Source organism: Lycium barbarum, chromosome 6 (assembly GCF_019175385.1).
Source record: "Lycium barbarum isolate Lr01 chromosome 6, ASM1917538v2, whole genome shotgun sequence".
NCBI classification, from domain to species: Eukaryota; Viridiplantae; Streptophyta; class Magnoliopsida; order Solanales; family Solanaceae; genus Lycium; species Lycium barbarum.
In genome coordinates this window covers 88,523,645-88,541,357 of record NC_083342.1, presented here as the reverse complement: position 1 = coordinate 88,541,357, position 17,713 = coordinate 88,523,645, and the positions used below count along the sequence as shown (strand labels likewise).

General features: G+C 35.2%; 3 protein-coding genes across 3 annotated transcripts; all 3 read left to right on the top strand.

Moving 5' to 3' along the window:
• The first annotated feature begins 5,759 nt into the window (after positions 1-5,759).
• LOC132644167 (uncharacterized) lies at positions 5,760-6,425 on the top strand. Its single transcript, XM_060360746.1, has one exon. The coding sequence runs from the start codon at positions 5,760-5,762 to the stop codon at positions 6,423-6,425; it is 666 nt and encodes a 221-aa protein (XP_060216729.1).
• A 3,229-nt stretch (positions 6,426-9,654) lies between these two features.
• On the top strand, positions 9,655-10,461 carry LOC132644166 (secreted RxLR effector protein 161-like). The gene is made up of 2 exons (XM_060360745.1): positions 9,655-10,140; positions 10,330-10,461. The coding sequence occupies exons 1-2, from the start codon at positions 9,655-9,657 to the stop codon at positions 10,459-10,461; spliced, it is 618 nt and encodes a 205-aa protein (XP_060216728.1).
• A 5,081-nt stretch (positions 10,462-15,542) lies between these two features.
• Positions 15,543-17,080, top strand: LOC132644165 (uncharacterized). The gene is made up of 3 exons (XM_060360744.1): positions 15,543-15,849; positions 15,942-16,434; positions 16,516-17,080. The coding sequence occupies exons 1-3, from the start codon at positions 15,543-15,545 to the stop codon at positions 17,078-17,080; spliced, it is 1,365 nt and encodes a 454-aa protein (XP_060216727.1).
• Positions 17,081-17,713: the final 633 nt, after the last annotated feature.

The window sequence follows — 17,713 nt, the reverse complement described above, 5'->3', positions numbered from 1 at the left end:
AGGCAGTAAAATGCAGGCTGTCTTGATGTATTTTTAAACACTGTGTGTAAAGCTAAACGGATCTTATTTTGAAACCATCTCTGGAAACCTATCGAAACTTGTGCGACATCAGAAACACGGATGGTGATAGCCCTATTGATGTCTCATCTTTCAAGTTTGATGTTTAGTCTATCATGAACGAGATCCAACTAAAAATTTCCAATTATATCAAACTGTAGCTTATCCAGACATGTTGTGTATGGGATCTGTAGCTTGTGGAGTTTGTTAAAACATGTTCAGTTTTAGTTCAGGGGCTGCAATTTGTTCTTACTTAATCCTAATTTGTGATTGAAGAAGTTGACTAGATTTGTTTCTAAATGTCTAAATCTGGTTTAAGTGCTTGCTTTTCATGTTATGGTTTAAGAAGTATGGCTTAAAAAATTTACTTTAATAAGGAATAAGCATCCAATTTCCTAGCTTTAAGAGTCAAGCCTTACCTGCTTTGAACTTATAATTTCTAGAAAGTTTGGTCATATTGCAAACTTATTTGATGGGATGATTTACTCCTAAAGCCGTGAATTTGACTCTTTTGTCATCCTAACCTATTGGTCTAACTTAGACTAATTTATGATAGTCATTTAACTCAGTGAAGAACCTCTTTTTTCTTTATTTGTTTGGCTACTGTTTTGTTGGGAAAACTGTTTCTGGGCACTAATTCTTATCCTTCCATTTCTTTGCATGAATCGGGGGAGTTTCGAAATGCTAAATGGCTTGAAGATGCTTCAAAAAGTACTATACAGTTGTTGCCATTGAGGAGATTGGCGGAATTATTTTGAGGATCGTTTTTGGCCATTGTTGCTGTATCATCGCATCATTATGAACTTATGCATATTTGAGATGACTATTTTTCTGGACTGAACCTTGTCACACCAGTTGCTACCTCGCTGTAGCCGCATGTGGTTGCTATATGTTGCTGTAGCGTGTTACTGATTTGATGTTCTTTAAAGTTTGGGGGCAACAGTTGCTGCCTTTGGTGAATAGCTGAAAAGAAATAGTTTCCACACTTGATGTTTTCTCGAAAGAGGTGCTGATATGTTTAGTGACTAAGCTGCTGCATTATTGTTGCTTCTTTTCTACACTTCAATTGGGATGTTGATACCCTTGAACAAGGTCGTTGCTCTGTTTGGTCACACTTGAAAGAAAATAATCTATTGCTATATGAGCTGCTGCTCTTCCTTGAAAAAAGAACAAATCACTACACTTGGGGAAAGTTCACTGATTCGAACATGATACTACACTCGGGCCGTTGAGAAAATTTATTTTGAGGTCATGTCTTGTCCGTAAAGGTTATCCCTCGGTTTAAGCGATGATGACCTCATAATAATATCACGAGGTAGGAACCAACATGCATTTTGGTGAGGCAACTAGAATGACCATTAGTTTGCAGCCAATATATGTTTCGGATTTCTTTGCCACATTCGGAAACATGAATCTGAGCCTCCGTAATCAAAGCTCTCAAAGTTTGAGACGAGTTTGAGGGATATTATTATTTATGTTCATAAACGTCACCCTATGGGGTGGCGTATCATTGACTAACTACTTTCTCTTCATTGTGCGAGGTATAAATAAAGCGAATCCGTGTAACCAAGGCTTATAAAAGATGAAGCAAAAGAAGTGGATATTCGGATGCTTAGAGTTTTGTAGTGTCGGAACTTCAGACGAAGAACTAGAAAGAGCATGGAAGACCTATTGGAATAGGATTGCTAAAGGATTTAGGCCCAAGGCGAAAAAGCTAAACTTTCTTTCCTTTCCCTTTATTATATGTTTATATTAATTTTGTATGAACATGTAAAAAAATACATTTGTGTTGATATTGAAACCCTTATAAGTTGGACCCTAGGATTTAGGTAAAATACGGATAGGGACTCAAATATGTTTCAAATTGGACCCAAAAGATGAATGAGTTGTATTCCATTTGTTTTAATGTAAATAAAAGTGAAAAAATGTTTTCTTATACAGAAATTAATTACCTTTAAATATATCTTTAAAGTATATTTCATGATTTAAAGAGTTTGAGAAAGGAAAGTGGAAAAGAATATTCGTGGGTAAGTCCTGGGCCTTAAAACAGTTTTCCAAAACTTATTTTGGGCTAGACCCAACTTAAATGAATTCAAATGATTGAAATTTTCACAAACAGCTATCTTTTAGCTCCTTCTAACAACCTATAACTACATGTTCTACATTTACAATTCGTAGCTGGAGGACCAATATTTAGCTAGTAGATGCGTCGACTTAAATATAACGGAAATACACACGCTGAGAAAACTAAAAGTGTTATATTTATGGAAACAAAATCTATTCCAGTTTGAATTAAAATCAGTTTTTAATGTTCCCTGATTCACGCAAATATCCTCCATTCCATATCTGATCTCATATCTCATTCAAACAGCTAAAAAATTCAAAAAAAATTGAATTCAAAAAGTACATTCATATTTTTAACCAAAAAAAAAAGGTTCAAAAACTAGTTCTTCAAAAAACTTTGAAAAGTAACAATATCAAACCAGTGAACAGAGCTCGTTTTAAGCGACGAATATATATTTGAATTCATCTGTTGAAATATCGAATTCAAGTTGAGTTCATAATTGAGGTAACAACGTTTTCACCGCAACATTTTTATTTTTTTGATTTTTCTGAAATTTTGAAAAATATAGTCAAAATATATGAAAAATATATCTGAATTATAGTCAACAGAAACCAGAATAAGTAATATTGAACATAATAATAAAAAATACAATTAAAATATAGTCATAATTGAGTTCGTAATTGAGGTCAACGTTTCACTACAACTTTTTTATTTTTCTTTATTTTTCTAAAATTTTTCTAAATATAGTCAAAATATACGAAAAATATATTTGAAATATAGTCAACAGAAACCAGAATAAGTAATATTGAACATAATAATCAAAATACAATTAAAAATATAGCCAAATATATATGAAAAACAACTATTAAAATATCAATCCAAAACATTAGGAATTGAAAATTCGGGTTCTATACCTCTAGTCCTCATCAGAGTAGAAGTTTTCTTAGCCATTTCACTTGAATCTAACAAAAAACAACCAAGAACAAACATTGATAATTAATTATTTAGAATTGCACTGCTGATTCAAACAAAAAAAATGAAAATATAAGTTAAATACACGGTGAAACGTAAAAATCAGTATAGAATCTTACCTTTTTTTGGGAATTAGATTTGAATTATGAGTGAAATTAATGAGTAGTTAATTAGAGATAAACAAGGAAGTTGAACTATTGTAAAACTAATTTGAAATTGGAGGAAATTAAGGGATATTTGGCATAATGGTGTGTATTTAGGGGGATAGGAGAGAGGGACGATTTTTTTGGCTTAAATTTAGGGGTGTGAGAAGTTATCAGATGAGTGGTAAAAACGTGATAGCTATAGGAAGTAAACATGTTATATTTTAGCTACTAAATATAATTATTGTAAAGTTTAGTTATGTTCCATAAATAGGCAATAATGTAAGTTATGCCAAGTAAATTTTACTTCCTTCAAACCCAAGTTTGGGAAAATGGCTTTGGTAGGGAATATGGTTGACCTTAATTGAGCTAAAATGATTAAATATGTGAAATCATTTTCTTTATTTATCTTATAATACTTATGCTATTTTTAAGGGAGAATACTCCAAATATACATATATAAATTTATAAGGATTCAAATCATGATATTGGACTAAATTAGTAGAAACTCTACTTAAGAGAAAATCTTAAGTGTGTTCTGGTCCGGAAATGAAATGACTTCAACCGTTATAAAACCTCTTTTTCCTTAAAGACTTTGCCAAAAATGGAGTTTATGATATTAGCATGACAATTTCGCAAGAAAGAAAACATTTTGTAAATAATCACAATTAATCACACATTGAAGCTCGTAGGTCAACCGTATTCTACGGATCTTTAATACTAGGGTTCTTAAAACTTTCCCTAGGGGATCACCATAACCATTACCTTAAACTCTGGTTTAAAAAGGATTTACCTCTTGTTTGACTAAACCCTTTTAACTCGATTTTCCTAATTTTCTTTATAAAATTAGGTGGCGACTTTAAAAATATAAAATTCAAATAGAGTCCACAACCACTTAGTAGCTTTTATGCACCCACGTAAAAGTGAACCGTAACAGTAGGTGAGCCTTTAGATTCAAGGAAGAATATTCTCCAAGAAGGGGAGGATGATATGATACCAATGGGCACCACTCCTTCAAGTCCTTTCACTCGTAGCCAAGCCAAGGAGCTCAAAGACTTGCAAGTGATGTTCATGAAGAGATAGGCATTGGAGGTGCTTGAAGAACACCTCTCAAGCGTTTATAACGGGTGGATGATTGCTTGGGAGGATGTTGAAGATGAAGGCATAAAAGGGAAGCCATAAAAAGTGGCTAGAAGTTCAAACGGCCAAAGAAGAGCCAATGTTGGTTGTTTTCGACCAATTTGTGGCTAATTTTGCAAAATGTCACTTTTGGGCCTTAGTTGTAAAAGGCAAGACTATATATAGTTGCCTTAGTCGTTTCATTAGTTTTTTAGCTTGATTATTGAAGAAAAACCTCTTATGAGTGATAGTTTATTTAATTAGTTAATTAGAGATTATCTTAGTGATTAGTTGTGTGGATCTCTGGTTGGTAATCTAAAACTCTTATCCTTGATTTTCTACATTGAATTGCTCATTTGTGGATTCATTGAGTCTTTCTTGTTGATTATCAATTAGTATAGGTTCATTAGTAGGAATCAATTAGGAGGATTTAGGTTTAACATACCTAGATTTACCTATAATTTCTTTACTAATTGGGTCTTTCTTTTATCTTAATTCCTTTTGAATTTATAGAGTTTCATTAGTAATCTTTATCAAATACTAAGATAAATCACAAGGAAAAATAAGATAAATTGATCCGCTTACCTGAAACAACTGATGATGAATTTTCTTGATTGTTGTTGTTGTTGTTTTTTTTTTTTTCAAAATCTCACCACTGTAAAATGTCTAAAAATCAAATAATTATCCATTGTTGTAAATGACTATATGTGAATGTCCTGTAGCATTCTATCATTCCCAAGTAATTGTATTATAGCATGCTATCATTCCCAAGTAATTGTACTATAGCATGATATCATTTCCAAGTAATTGGGGCCTATTCCTTTAATGAAAGAGATCATCCGGAAATTGGAATAGAAAAGTACTACTCCTCACTTTCTCTTGCTTTATCTTTCTCTCTTTGTGCCCTTTGTTGCTTTTTAATTTTAATACACAATTTTATTTTACAACACGTTATCAGCACGAAGCTCTAATCAAATTCCGCCAAAATTCAGTTGTATTAAGGTATGTGTTATATCCATTTATTTTTCACAAATCAAGATTTTACTTTAATGGGTAAATGGTGTTCCTTATTCGTAACACTATATAAACATAGTCATATCTTTTAATTTGTAATTGCTTTGTTGGTCAGTTTTCTTTTTATTCATTAACTAAGTTGACATGGTCTTTTCTAAAGATTAAGCTTGCTATTATTTTCTTATGAAACACTGTTAAAATCTTGATGTCCCTAACGAACAATTATCAAGGAATAGTTCTCACTTTTTGATGCTTGGGGACGGTTACTGTTCACTCTAAAATTTTAGATATACTCCTCTATTGGTATGGTTTTATTAATCTATATATATAGTCTAATTAATATCTCCAAAAGTATTTAACTAACTCGTTTATCTTCTATGATAGCTACTATGTCGAACTTATCAAAGCTTGAACTTGTGGCACTTGACATTACCGTAAACAATTATTTATCATGGGTCCTTGATGCTGAAATTCACCTTGAGGATAAAGGTCTTGAGGATACTATTAAACAGGAAAATAAATCATCAAGTCAAGATAAAGCTAAGGCTATGATTTTCCTTGGTCATCATCTCCATGAATTATTAAAAACTGAATATTTAACTGTGAAAGATCCACTTGAATTGTGGAATAATTTGAAGGATCGATATGAACATCTAAAGCTGACGGTATTACCGAAAGCTCAATATGACTGGATGCATCTCCGGCTCCAAGATTTTAAAACTATAACTGATTATAATTCTGTTATCCATCAAGTAAGTTCTGTATTAAAATTGTGTGGAGAGACTATCACTGATGAACACTTACTGGAGAAAACTTTTGCCACTTTTCATGCTTCAAATGTGTTGCTACAACAGCAATACCGTGAAAAGGGGTTCAAAAAGTATGCTGATTTAATTTCATGCCTACTTGTGGCTGAGCAAAATAATACTCTATTAATGAAAAATCATGAATCCTGTCCCACTAGGTCTGCTCCATTCCCTGAAGTGAATGCAGCACTAGGTTATGATAAGCCTGAAAGAAGGCAAAATAATTATCATGGTCATGGCCATGGTTGACGTCATAATTATCGTCAGCATGGTGAGAATAAACAAGAGACCAATAAGGGTTCTCAAAATAATCCTTCAAGGGGTAAAATTAATATGTGCCACCGATGTGGTATGAAAGGTCATTGGGCACGTATTTGTCGTACGCCCGATCATTTTGTCAAGCTTTATCAGGCCTCGCTCAAAGGGAGAGGAAATAACGTGGAAGCACACTTGACCTTTCGTAATAATGATGATGAAGCAGCTCCCTCAAACATATGATGATATTGAGGCAAATCTTGCTCATAAAGATGATGGTTTTAAAAGCCTCTCAAATATTACTCATTTAGAAGCTGGAGACTTCTATGATGATATTGACTGAAGAACTGATCATCTCACTGGGGAATAGTACTATGAGAAAAGTTGTTGTTTACTTTTATGTTTATCACTAGTTTGCTTTTCTTAAGTGTATTTCCTAAAATATCATGTCTTACTAGTTTCTACATTACTAGCAGTTTCCTAAATTTGTTTGTTCTCACATTTCTTATAATATACCTTTTATTTTTATAAAGAATATGGAAATTCCCCAGTCATCAGTTGGACCCAAGATCAATTACGATGATATATGTCTTATATACAGTGCTACAACACACACTATTTTAAGAGATAAGAAATACTTCTCTTATTTGGTGATGAAAGAAACCAATGTTAATACAATATCTGGAAGTACAAGATTAATTGAAGGCTCCGGAAAAGTTAATTTATTATTATTCGGAGGAACAAATTTGGCAATTAATGAAGCATTGTATTGTAGTAAGTCTCAAAGAAACCTACTGAGTTTCAAAGACATTCGCCAAAATGGCTATCATATTGAGACTGCAGATGATGAAAAGATTGAATATCTTTATATTACTACAATGATGTCGGGTAAGAAATATGTGCTCGAAAAATTACCCGCTCTCTCTTCCGGCTTATACTATACAAGTCTTAGCATGGTTGAAACACATGCCATAGTAAACCAGAATTTACTAGCTCAAATGATTTTATTATTTGGCATGATCGGTTGGGCCATCCTGGTTCTAATATGATGCGTAAAATAATTGAGAATTCATACGGGCATTATTTGAAGAGCCAAAAGATTCTTCAATTCAAGGAATTCTGTTGTGCTGCATGTTCTCAAGGCAAATTAATTACTAGACCATCAACAATTAAAGTTGGGGTTGAATCCCTTGCATTTCTGGAACGTACACAAGGTGATATATGTGAGCCCATTCACCCACCATGTGGACCATTTAAATATTATATGGTTTTAATAGATGCATCTACAAGATGGTCACATGTGTGTTTGTTATCAACTCGCAATTTGGCATTTGCCAGATCAGTTGCTCAAATAATAAGATTAAGAGCACAATTTCCAGATTATGCAATTAAGACAATTTGCCTCGATAATGTTGGTGAGTTTACATCCCAAACTTTTAATGATTATTGTATATCAACTAGGATAACAGTTGAGCATCCGGTTTCTCATGTTCATACTCAAAATGTTCTAGCGGAATCATTAATCAAACGCCTCCAATTAATTGCTAGACCAATGCTTATGAGAACAAAACTTCCCATTTCGGTATGGGGTCATGCTATTTTGCATGCATTAACCCTTGTGCGGATTAGGCCCACAAGTTATCATAAAGTCTCCCCATTACAATTAGCTTTTGGTCAGGAGCCGAATATTTCCCATCTCAGAACATTTGGATGTGCAGTATATGTTCCAATAGCTCCACCACAACGCACAAAGATGGGTCCCCAAAGAAGATTGGGGATATATGTTGGGTATGAATCTACTTCTATTATAAAATATTTGGAACCTATGACTGGAGATTTATTTACGGCAAGATTTGCTGATTGCTATTTTGATGAATCAATATACCCAACATTAGGGGGAGAAAATAAGCAGCTGAAAAAGGAGATAGATTGGAATGCAATATCATTATCTCATTTAGATCCTCGTACAAATCAATGTGAACTTGAAGTTCAAAAGATAATCTATTTGCAAAATATTGCAAATCAACTGCCAGATGCATTCACTGACCTATCAAAGATTACTAAATCTCATATTCCAGCTGCTAATGCTCCAATTCGAGTTGATGTCCCAGTAGGACAATCAATTAAGGCAAATGAGTCTAAACCACATTTAAAACGTGGTAGACCGATTGGTTTCAAAGATAAAAATCCTCGAAAACGAAAAGGAGCAAATAATCAAAATGATAATAATATGGAGGCAATTGCTCAAGAAGAGCAACGAGACATAACAACTGATAAAATGTCGGAAGAGGTTCAGGTACCTGAAAATAATGAAAATGAAGAGATCTCAATAAGTTATGTCTCCTCAGGAAAATATGGAACCGAAATGATATAATTGTCGACAATGTTTTTGCGTATAATTTTGCTATTGAAATAATGCAACAAAGTGAGGATCTTGAACCAAAATCTATCGAGGAATGTAGACAGAGAAATGATTGGCCAAAATGGAAAGATGCAATCCAAGTTGAATTAGCTTCGCTTGAAAAAAGCGAAGTTTTCGGACCAATAGTTCGAACACCTGAAGGTGTAAATCCAGTGGGGTACAAATGGGTTTTTGTGCGAAAATGAAATGAGAAAAATGAAGTCGTAAGATATAAAGCACGACTTATGGCAGAAGGATTTTCGCAAAGACCTGACATTGATTATATGGAGACATATTCTCCTGTGGTGGATGCAATCACCTTCAGATATCTTGTAAATCTGGCAGTTCATGAAAAACTTGATATGCATTTGATGGATGTTGTCACAGCCTATTTATATGGCTCACTGGACAATGATATTTTTATGAAAATCCCTGAAGGATTCAAAATGCCTGAAGCATATTAAGATTCCCGGAAAAATTATTCAATAAAGCTTCAGAAATCTTTATATGTATTAAAACAATCAGGGCGCATGTGGTATAAGCGCCTTAGCGAATACCTATTGAAAGAAGGGTATAAAAATGACCCAATTTGTCCTTGTGTCTTTATGGAAAGGTCTGGATCAAAATTTGTCATAATAGTTGTATATGTTGATAACTTGAATATTATTGGAACTCCTGAAGAGCTTCCAAAGGCAGTAGAATGTTTGAAATGAAAGACCTTGAAAAACAAAATTTTGTCTTGGTCTACAAATTGAGCATTTTACAAATGGAACATTTGTCCATCAATCAACATATACTGAAAATATTTTAAAGAGATTTTACATGGATAAAGTACATCCATTGAGTACCCCAATAGTTGTGAGATCACTTGATATTAATAAAGATCCATTTCGACCTTATGAAAATGATGAAGAACTTCTTGGTGCTGAAATACCATATTTGAGTGCAATTGGAACATTAATGTATCTTGCCAATAATTCTCGACCAGATATAGCTTTCTCTGTAAGCTTATTAGCAAGATTTAGTTCTTCCCCAACAAGAAGACATTGGAATGGTATTAAGAATATATTCAGATACCTCCGAGGGACCATTGATATGGGGTTTTATTCAAATGAATCCAATTCACAACTAATTGGTTATGCAGATGCAGGATATTTGTCCGATCCACATAAAGGTCGATCCCAGACAGGGTATTTATTTACATGTGGAGGTACAGCTATATCATGGCGTTCAACAAAACAAACTATGGTTGCTACTTCTTCAAATCATGCAAAGATAATAGCCATTCATGAAGCAAGTCGAGAAAGCGTTTGGTTGAGATCAATAACTCAACATATCCAAGAAACATGTGGCCTTCCTTTGAAGAGGAATATTCCAACAACATTATACGAAGATAATGTTGCATGCATAGCTCAACTAAGAGGAGGTTACATTAAAGGAGACAGAACAAAACATATTTCACCAAAATTCGTTTTTACTCATGATCTTCAAAAGAAGGGTGAAATAGATGTTCAACAAGTTCGCTCAAGTGATAACTTAGCAGATATGTTCACTAAGGCATTACCAATCTCAACATTTGAGAAGCTAATATACAAGATTGGAATGCGTCATCTTCGAGAAATTAAGTGATGTTTCCAACAGGGGGAGTAAATACGCGCTGCACTCTTTTTCCCTTAACCAAGGTTTTGTCCCACTGGGTTTTCCTGGTAAGGTTTTTAATGAGGCAACAAGCAAGGCGTATTACAAATAACTATGTATAGTACTTTTCTTTCACTAGAATTTTTAATTTGCATGGACATCCAAGGGGGAGTGTTGTAAATGGCTATATGTAGATGTCCTATAGCATGCTATCATTCCCAAGTAATTGTACTATTGCATGATATCATTTCCAAGTAATTGGGGCCTATAAATAGTCCCTTCCTTTAATGAAAGAGATCATCCGGAAATTTGAATAGAAAAGTACTACTCCTCACTTTCTCTTGCTTTATCTCTCTCTCTTTGTGCCCTTTGTTGCTTTTTAATTTTAGTACACAATTTTATTTTACATCCATATGTTAGTCAATCATTTTAGAAGAGAAACACAAATAATTAACAGATTCGAAAAAGGAATCACTTGAACAATTTAAAACTAAAGCATGTAAAAGAGAGATTTTACATGAAACCACTGGAAAAGGAAGAAAAAGGAGGAAACGAGAGATTCTATAGGCATGAAATACGGAATATAGTGCAATTAATTAGGCTAAGATAACATATCTGTACTCATTCGCGTATGTTTCTCCATGTTTAACAACAGAGGGGCAAAAGTCTTTCTAAGTAGGAAACAAACAGATTCTTAGGCATGTGGCGAATGAGACTTGCAAATGGAATGAGTTTTTTTATGCATAAACCCGCTAATAGCAAAACTTTTGCTTCTCAGTGGAACTACCAACTCCTGCAAATGAAAGGTTGTAACGGTATAGATGTATTAGTATAGGAAGTCATACACCATGAATTAATATAGTTGTTACAGAATTTAATGAAATTCAATAAATAGGGTAGAATATGGTTAATTATTTAATTAAAAAATAAGGAAAAATAAAGAAAAGGACAAAAATATGAGAAAAAAGATAAATAGGAATGCTTGTCATAGTGAGGTGGCACATCACCTTGTCTATGTCTAGCTTTATATTATATATATAGATACTCCCTCCTTCCCACAATAAGTGTCACCTTAGCCCAAAATTTTTGTCCCATAATAAGTGTCACCTTAGGAAACCAAAACATAAATTGGCTAGTGTTTTTCAATTCTACCCTTAGACAATAAAGTAACATTTAAATGATGATTGAAAAAACCACATAGTAACTTGGTATTGTTGGATTTCCTATGTCAAAAGGTTTACTTTTTGTGCATGCTCTAATCAAAAGGTAAAAGTAATTTATTTTTATTAGATAGGGGTAATTTAGTAAACTTCACATTGCATTATTGGTTTCTTAATATGCATGTTTTTGACTAAGGTGACACTTATTGTGGGACGGAGGGAGTATAGATTTGGTACATATTGTTGGAAATATTAACAATATCAATCAGAAAATTGAATAAAAGGATAGAATCAACTTATCATATTAAATCGCTGCGTCGTGGTAAGTCACTGATTTGAAAGCTCTTTCGGCCCGACTCCGGTGCAAATTGTTAAGACCGGTGGCTCCCCAAGGTTCCACAACACTTCCAAACGCTTGCACTAGTGGCTGAAAGTTCGGAGGTTGCTCAAACAATTGCCCAGAAAATACTATAGGATAGGAGTTTTTTTTTTTTTTTTTGGTTTTTTGTTTTGTTTTTAGCATTAATTAATCGGTGCTAGGAGCAAATAGGATGGTTAGACTCTCTCTCTCTCTCTCTCTCTCTCTCTCTCTCTCTCTCTCTCTCTCTCTCTCAGTGCACGTTAGCCTAATGTGCGCCTAACCGTGGGTAAGAGAGGGAAGACTACGAATCCACCGGAAACTTCGAATCCGATGAACGAAACGCGAGGAGACAACAATTAGGGAGTTCTAATAAGCAAAAGGGTGGAGAGACACCAATTCGAGGATTTGGGCCCCCAACTACGATATTGAAAACCAGAGCAATTGTGGAAATTGAGAAATCTGGACCAATACCAATAAGAAATACGGGGAACATGGGAGAGAAATCAGTGAGGGGAAGTCCAGTTAAAAGCAAGCCAAATACACCAGTCAAGCAAAGAGTGAGTGAATGGACTGAAGCAGTGAAGGCACCATCAAGCAGCTCGAAACAATCATGGGCTAAGGAGGTGGAATTAGATGGGGCTAAAGCAGGTAATATGCACAAACCTGTTACTGCATCTTCAATTTGGGAAAAGTTTGATGTATCCAAACTCTCAAATGCCGGATTTAAACTTGAATATGTGAATTCGGATAGTATTGGAGATCAATTGATTGGAGAAATTGAATTAGATGATAGTAGTGATGAAATAGACTACTGGAAAAATGCCATAGTCTGCTATATATTAGGAGCCCATCCTCTTTTTGCGGTCTTAAATGGGTATATACAGAGAAATTTGAGGAAACTTGGGATTAATAAGGTTGCCATGATGAAGAATGGGATTGTGTTGGTAAGATTTGATAGTGAAGAAGGGAAACTGAGGGTTATTCAAGGTGGTATATACCACTTTGATAACAAGCCATTTATCGTAAAAGCTTGGACACTTGATATGGAATTATCTAGAGAAGAATTGATGACTGTTCCTATTTGGATTAAACTTCCGGGGCTGGATTTCAAGTACTGGAGTCAAGAGGTTTGAGTATGATTGGACAGCCTATGATGGTGGACAAACAAACCGAGGGGAAAATGAGACTGAGTTTTGCAAGGTTGCTAGTTGAAGTAAAAGTGGGTGCTGAATTACCCGATGAAGTTTTATTCAGGAATGAAAAAGGGATAGTAATTACTCAAAGGGTTACATATGATTGGAAACCTTCAATATGTGCACACAGTCAGAAATATAGTTATGAGAAGGCCAACTGTAGAAAGGTGAAACCAGTTCAGCAAGTAGCAGCAGCATGTACTGAGCAGAATGAGATGAATAAGAAACCTACAAGACAAGTTGAGCAAGAACCTGGGGGTAGTAACTCTAGGAAAAATAAGCAGGAAGCAGTAGCAGGGCAGAGATCAGTAAATACTAACCAAGCACATAAGAATGGTGGTTCTTATCTGGTGAAATATGTTCCTCTAAATCAAACAGAGGTGTCAGAAGGAGTAAAAACTGCATATACTTTTCAAGAAATTAGGGAAGACAAGGATCCACCAGTTCAATCTGCTGAGGGAGTTAATAGAAAAGGTGGTACTAAGACTATCCCTAAATGGGATGGTTAATATTCTATGTTGGAATGTTAGAGGCCTAAATGGCCTATCCAAACAGAAGGAGGTCAAACTCCTCTGTAATAAGCTTGAGGTAAGCAGAATTGGTGTATTGGAGACTAAGATAAAAAATAATATAATAAAGACTGTAGCAGAAAACATGTTTGGGGGCTGGAAGTTTTGCTTAAATCATGCCTCTCACTACAATGGTAGGATTTAGGTAATATGGAGGGACGACAAGTATGAAGTAAATGTGCACTCTAAAAATGCACAAGCTATTACATGTGTAGTCAAAGAAATAACACTACAAATGCAGTTTTATATTACTTTTGTATATGCTCAGAATGTGAAGGAAGAAAGGAAAGAACTATGGAACTATTTGAATCAACAAGGGGTTGGAATCTCTATCCCCTGGCTGGTTCTAGGTGATTTTAACTCAGTACTAAATAGAGAAGACAGGATTGGGGGAAATCCTGTAACATTGGCTGAGGTTGTAGACTTCCAGAGCTGTTTGGATAGTTGTAAGCTTGAACAATTACCACACATTGGATGCACCTATACCTAGAATGACAAAGGGGATACAAGCAGAGTGTTCTCTAAGATTGATTGGTCCTTCGCAAATGGTGAGTGGTTTGATAATATGCCAGTTTGCAGAACACATTTTTTGAATGAGGGGGTTAGCGATCACTGCCCTATGCATATTAACTTGGTTAAAGCACAAACTCATAGAAGAAGAGCCTTCAAATACTGTAACATGTGGAGCACTCACCCATAGTTTACAGAGATTGTGAAGGAGGTGTGGCAAAATAATGTTCAAGGGTGTAAGATGCTTCAGGTCGTAAGGAAACTGAAAATGACGAAGACTAAATTGAGAAGGATGCATACTCAGTTTTTCAGCAATATTCAGAAAGAAGTAGATGAGGGGAGAGAGAAGCTGAAAGCAATACAAAATATGATGCCAATGAACCCAATGAACACTCAAATACAAGCTAAAGAGAAGGAAATAAGCAAAGAGTTCAAAAGATTGAGCTACCTAGCTGAAATGTTGTTTGTACAAAAGAGTAAAGTAACATGGATTAAGTTAAGGGACGACAATGCCATTTAATTCCATTCAGTGATCAAGAGAAGAAGATTGACACAAGCAGTAATGCAACTTAAGGATGAGAGTCAACATTTGCAAACTGAACCTGATAAAATAGCAAACATCTTTGTCAACTACTACAAACACCTACTAGGGGAAGTGGGAACTGTGGAAAGAAGCAGAGCTGCCCGGGTGTTTTTTGAAAATGGAACCACTGTAACAGTTGAGCAGCAGGTACAGCTGCTTAAGGAATTCACAAGAAAGGAGGTGAAAGAAGCTTTGTTTAGTATAAAGACAACAAAAAGTCCGGGGCCTGATGGGTTTAGTAGTGGTTTCTTTAGAGATTCATGGGAAATAATTGGTGGGGAAATGACTGATGCAGTTCTTGAATTTATGAGGAATGGTCAGATGGTCAAGCAACTTAATACAACTGTGATAACTCTAATTCCAAAGGTTCCTAAACCAGAGCATGCTAGTTAATTCTGATCAATCTCATGTTGCAATACAGTGTACAAATGTATATCTAAGATGCTATGTGGAAGATTGAAATAGGTTTTACCCAGTCTAGTGAATCAGACTCAGGCAACATTTGTGTAGGGGAGGACAATGGTCCAAAATATGCTCATCTGACATGACTTGATGAGGCACTATAATAGCAAAACTTCTTCAAGGTGCATGATGAAGATAGACTTAAGGAAGGCATATGACATGGTTCAGTGGGAATTCATAGAAGAGATGATGCAATGATTTGGTTTTCCACCTAAATTCAGGCACCTGATCATGATGTATGTTGCCACTACTAAATTCTCAATTAAGGTGAATGGGGATAGCTTTGGATATTTTGAGGGGAAAAGAGGCTTGAGGCAAGGGGATCCTATTTCCCCTTTGCTATTTGTGTTGGTCATGGAATACCTCTCAAGGGTCTTGGAAAAAATGGCTAAATTGCCAGATTTTAGATACCACCCTATGTGCAAACAGCAGGGGTTGACACACTTAGTATTTGCAGATGACTTGATGATTTTTTGCAAGGGTCAAACAACATTTGTCAGAAGAATTATGGAAGCATTGATGCATTTCTCTGAAGTAACAGGTTTGGAAACAAATATGGATAAGTCTAATCTGTTTGTAGCTGGGTGGATGATGACACTAAAGAAGAAATAGTACAACTTACTGGCTATGCAGTTGGCTCATTCCCTATAAGGTACTTGGGCTTACCATTATCACCAAAGAAATGGAATAAATTGGAGTGCAATCAATTATGTCAAAAGATCACAGAAAAGATTCGAGCTGTATCCACCAGGCATCTATCCTATGCAGGAAAATTGCATATCATAAACTCTATCCTGTTTTCACTTCAAAATTTCTGGGGATCACTGTTCATATTGCCACAAAGTGTCCTAAAAGAGGTGGATAAGAAGTGTAGGGAGTTCCTTTGGGGGAGTACAACCGAGAAAAAGAAAATCTCTCTGGTTGCTTGGGAAAAGTTGTGTAGACCTAAGCACCAAGGGGGTTTAAACATTAAGGGGTGTAAAATCTGGAATATGGCAGCTGTTGGGAAACTAATTTGGCACATAATGGAGAAAAAGGATATACTTTGGGTTAAATGGGTGCAAGGTGTGTATATGAACAATACTGATGACTTCATGAATCATGTTCCTGGTTCTGACTGCAGCTGGTAATGGAAGAGCCTAAACAAACTCAAGCTGCAAATGCTGACCTGGTATGATAATGTTCGATATTCACTCACTACCAATAGGAAGTATTCAGTAACTAAGGGGTATATTCAGTTGATAAGAGAAGCACCAAGACGGGACATTGCTGAACTGGTGTGGAATAGAGTTGCAGTACCAAAACACCAATTCATTCTATGGCTTGCAGTGTTAGATCGACTGCTTACTAGAATAAGGCTGCAGGAAATTGGTCTGGGATGTGAGGAGAATCAGTGTGCTATGTGTACTGATGGGTTAATGGAGATAGCAAATCATTTATTCTCAGACTATGTATGGACAAGAGGAGTATGGGATTCAATCCATGGGTGGATAGGTGTTATAGTCCAACATAGAGGAATTCAGGAAGATATGCAGATCATCAAGTCTAAGCACTGGAATCGACTCAGGAAAGATATATTAGCAGCTGTCTATGGTGCTGTGATCTACTACACTTGGATGGCAAGGAATAACTCGATTTTTCAAGGGAAGAATGTGAGTAGCAATTTTGTAGTTCAACAGATACAAAGTGTGATTAAGGAAAGGCTGAATATATTTAGAGATACAAAGAGAGGTAGGAAATGTAGTTCTTTTATACAAGATCTTTATAACTAGTTATTAATCTAGAGGTCTATCAGTGGTTGACAATCTTCCTAGAAGGTGGTCAATGCTATAGATGCTCTCTTAGGTGTAATGGTTCTTTCGTTTGTTGGTATGGTAATATTCACAGTTTATTCCAAAAAAAAATGATTTTTTTTGTGTCTAAGCAATTTACCAAAAAAGATGGTTTATATAGGCCAAAAATCTGAACGGTCAAAGAAGGACTTAATGAGCCATTAACTCAGTTGTTAAAGAGGATATAATGACCATTAATCTTCAGACTCGTTATTTACGATTCATTTATAGTGCTTGAATCTTCAGACTATGCTTTTTGATGGACAAACATTACTTTTACCTACTCGAGTTAGAGTTGAAATTGAATCATTCATCTTTCTGATGATTAGGAATGATGTTGACCAAACTCCAACGCAACCAATTAAGGTAACATGTTCCAAAGATGAAACAAAAAAGGTGCAGGTTCCTGGAATTTTCACTAGTCATGAGTCATGACCTTCCTATTCCCTTCTCCATAGGTAGGAGTCCATGACTTTTGTAGTGTGAAGAAAAAAAAAACTTTCACGCACATATTCTGTGCGTGAAAGGCTATTTTTTTTTTTAAAAAAAAAAACCTATCGAAATCACGTTTTT

What these genes read in the sequence shown, in the direction of transcription:
- LOC132644167 (XM_060360746.1), top strand. Translation starts at nt 5,760, where the DNA reads ATGTCGAACTTATCAAAGCTTGAACTTGTGGCACTTGACATTACCGTA.
- LOC132644165 (XM_060360744.1), top strand. Translation starts at nt 15,543, where the DNA reads ATGTATGTTGCCACTACTAAATTCTCAATTAAGGTGAATGGGGATAGC. An exon ending in GCATTTCTCTGAAGTAACAG is followed by an intron (nt 15,850 to 15,941) that starts GTTTGGAAACAA and finishes CTGGCTATGCAG; the next exon opens with TTGGCTCATTCCCTATAAGG. An exon ending in CCTGGTTCTGACTGCAGCTG is followed by an intron (nt 16,435 to 16,515) that starts GTAATGGAAGAG and finishes CACTACCAATAG; the next exon opens with GAAGTATTCAGTAACTAAGG.
- LOC132644166 (XM_060360745.1), top strand. Translation starts at nt 9,655, where the DNA reads ATGGATAAAGTACATCCATTGAGTACCCCAATAGTTGTGAGATCACTT. An exon ending in ATGAAGCAAGTCGAGAAAGC is followed by an intron (nt 10,141 to 10,329) that starts GTTTGGTTGAGA and finishes CTTCAAAAGAAG; the next exon opens with GGTGAAATAGATGTTCAACA.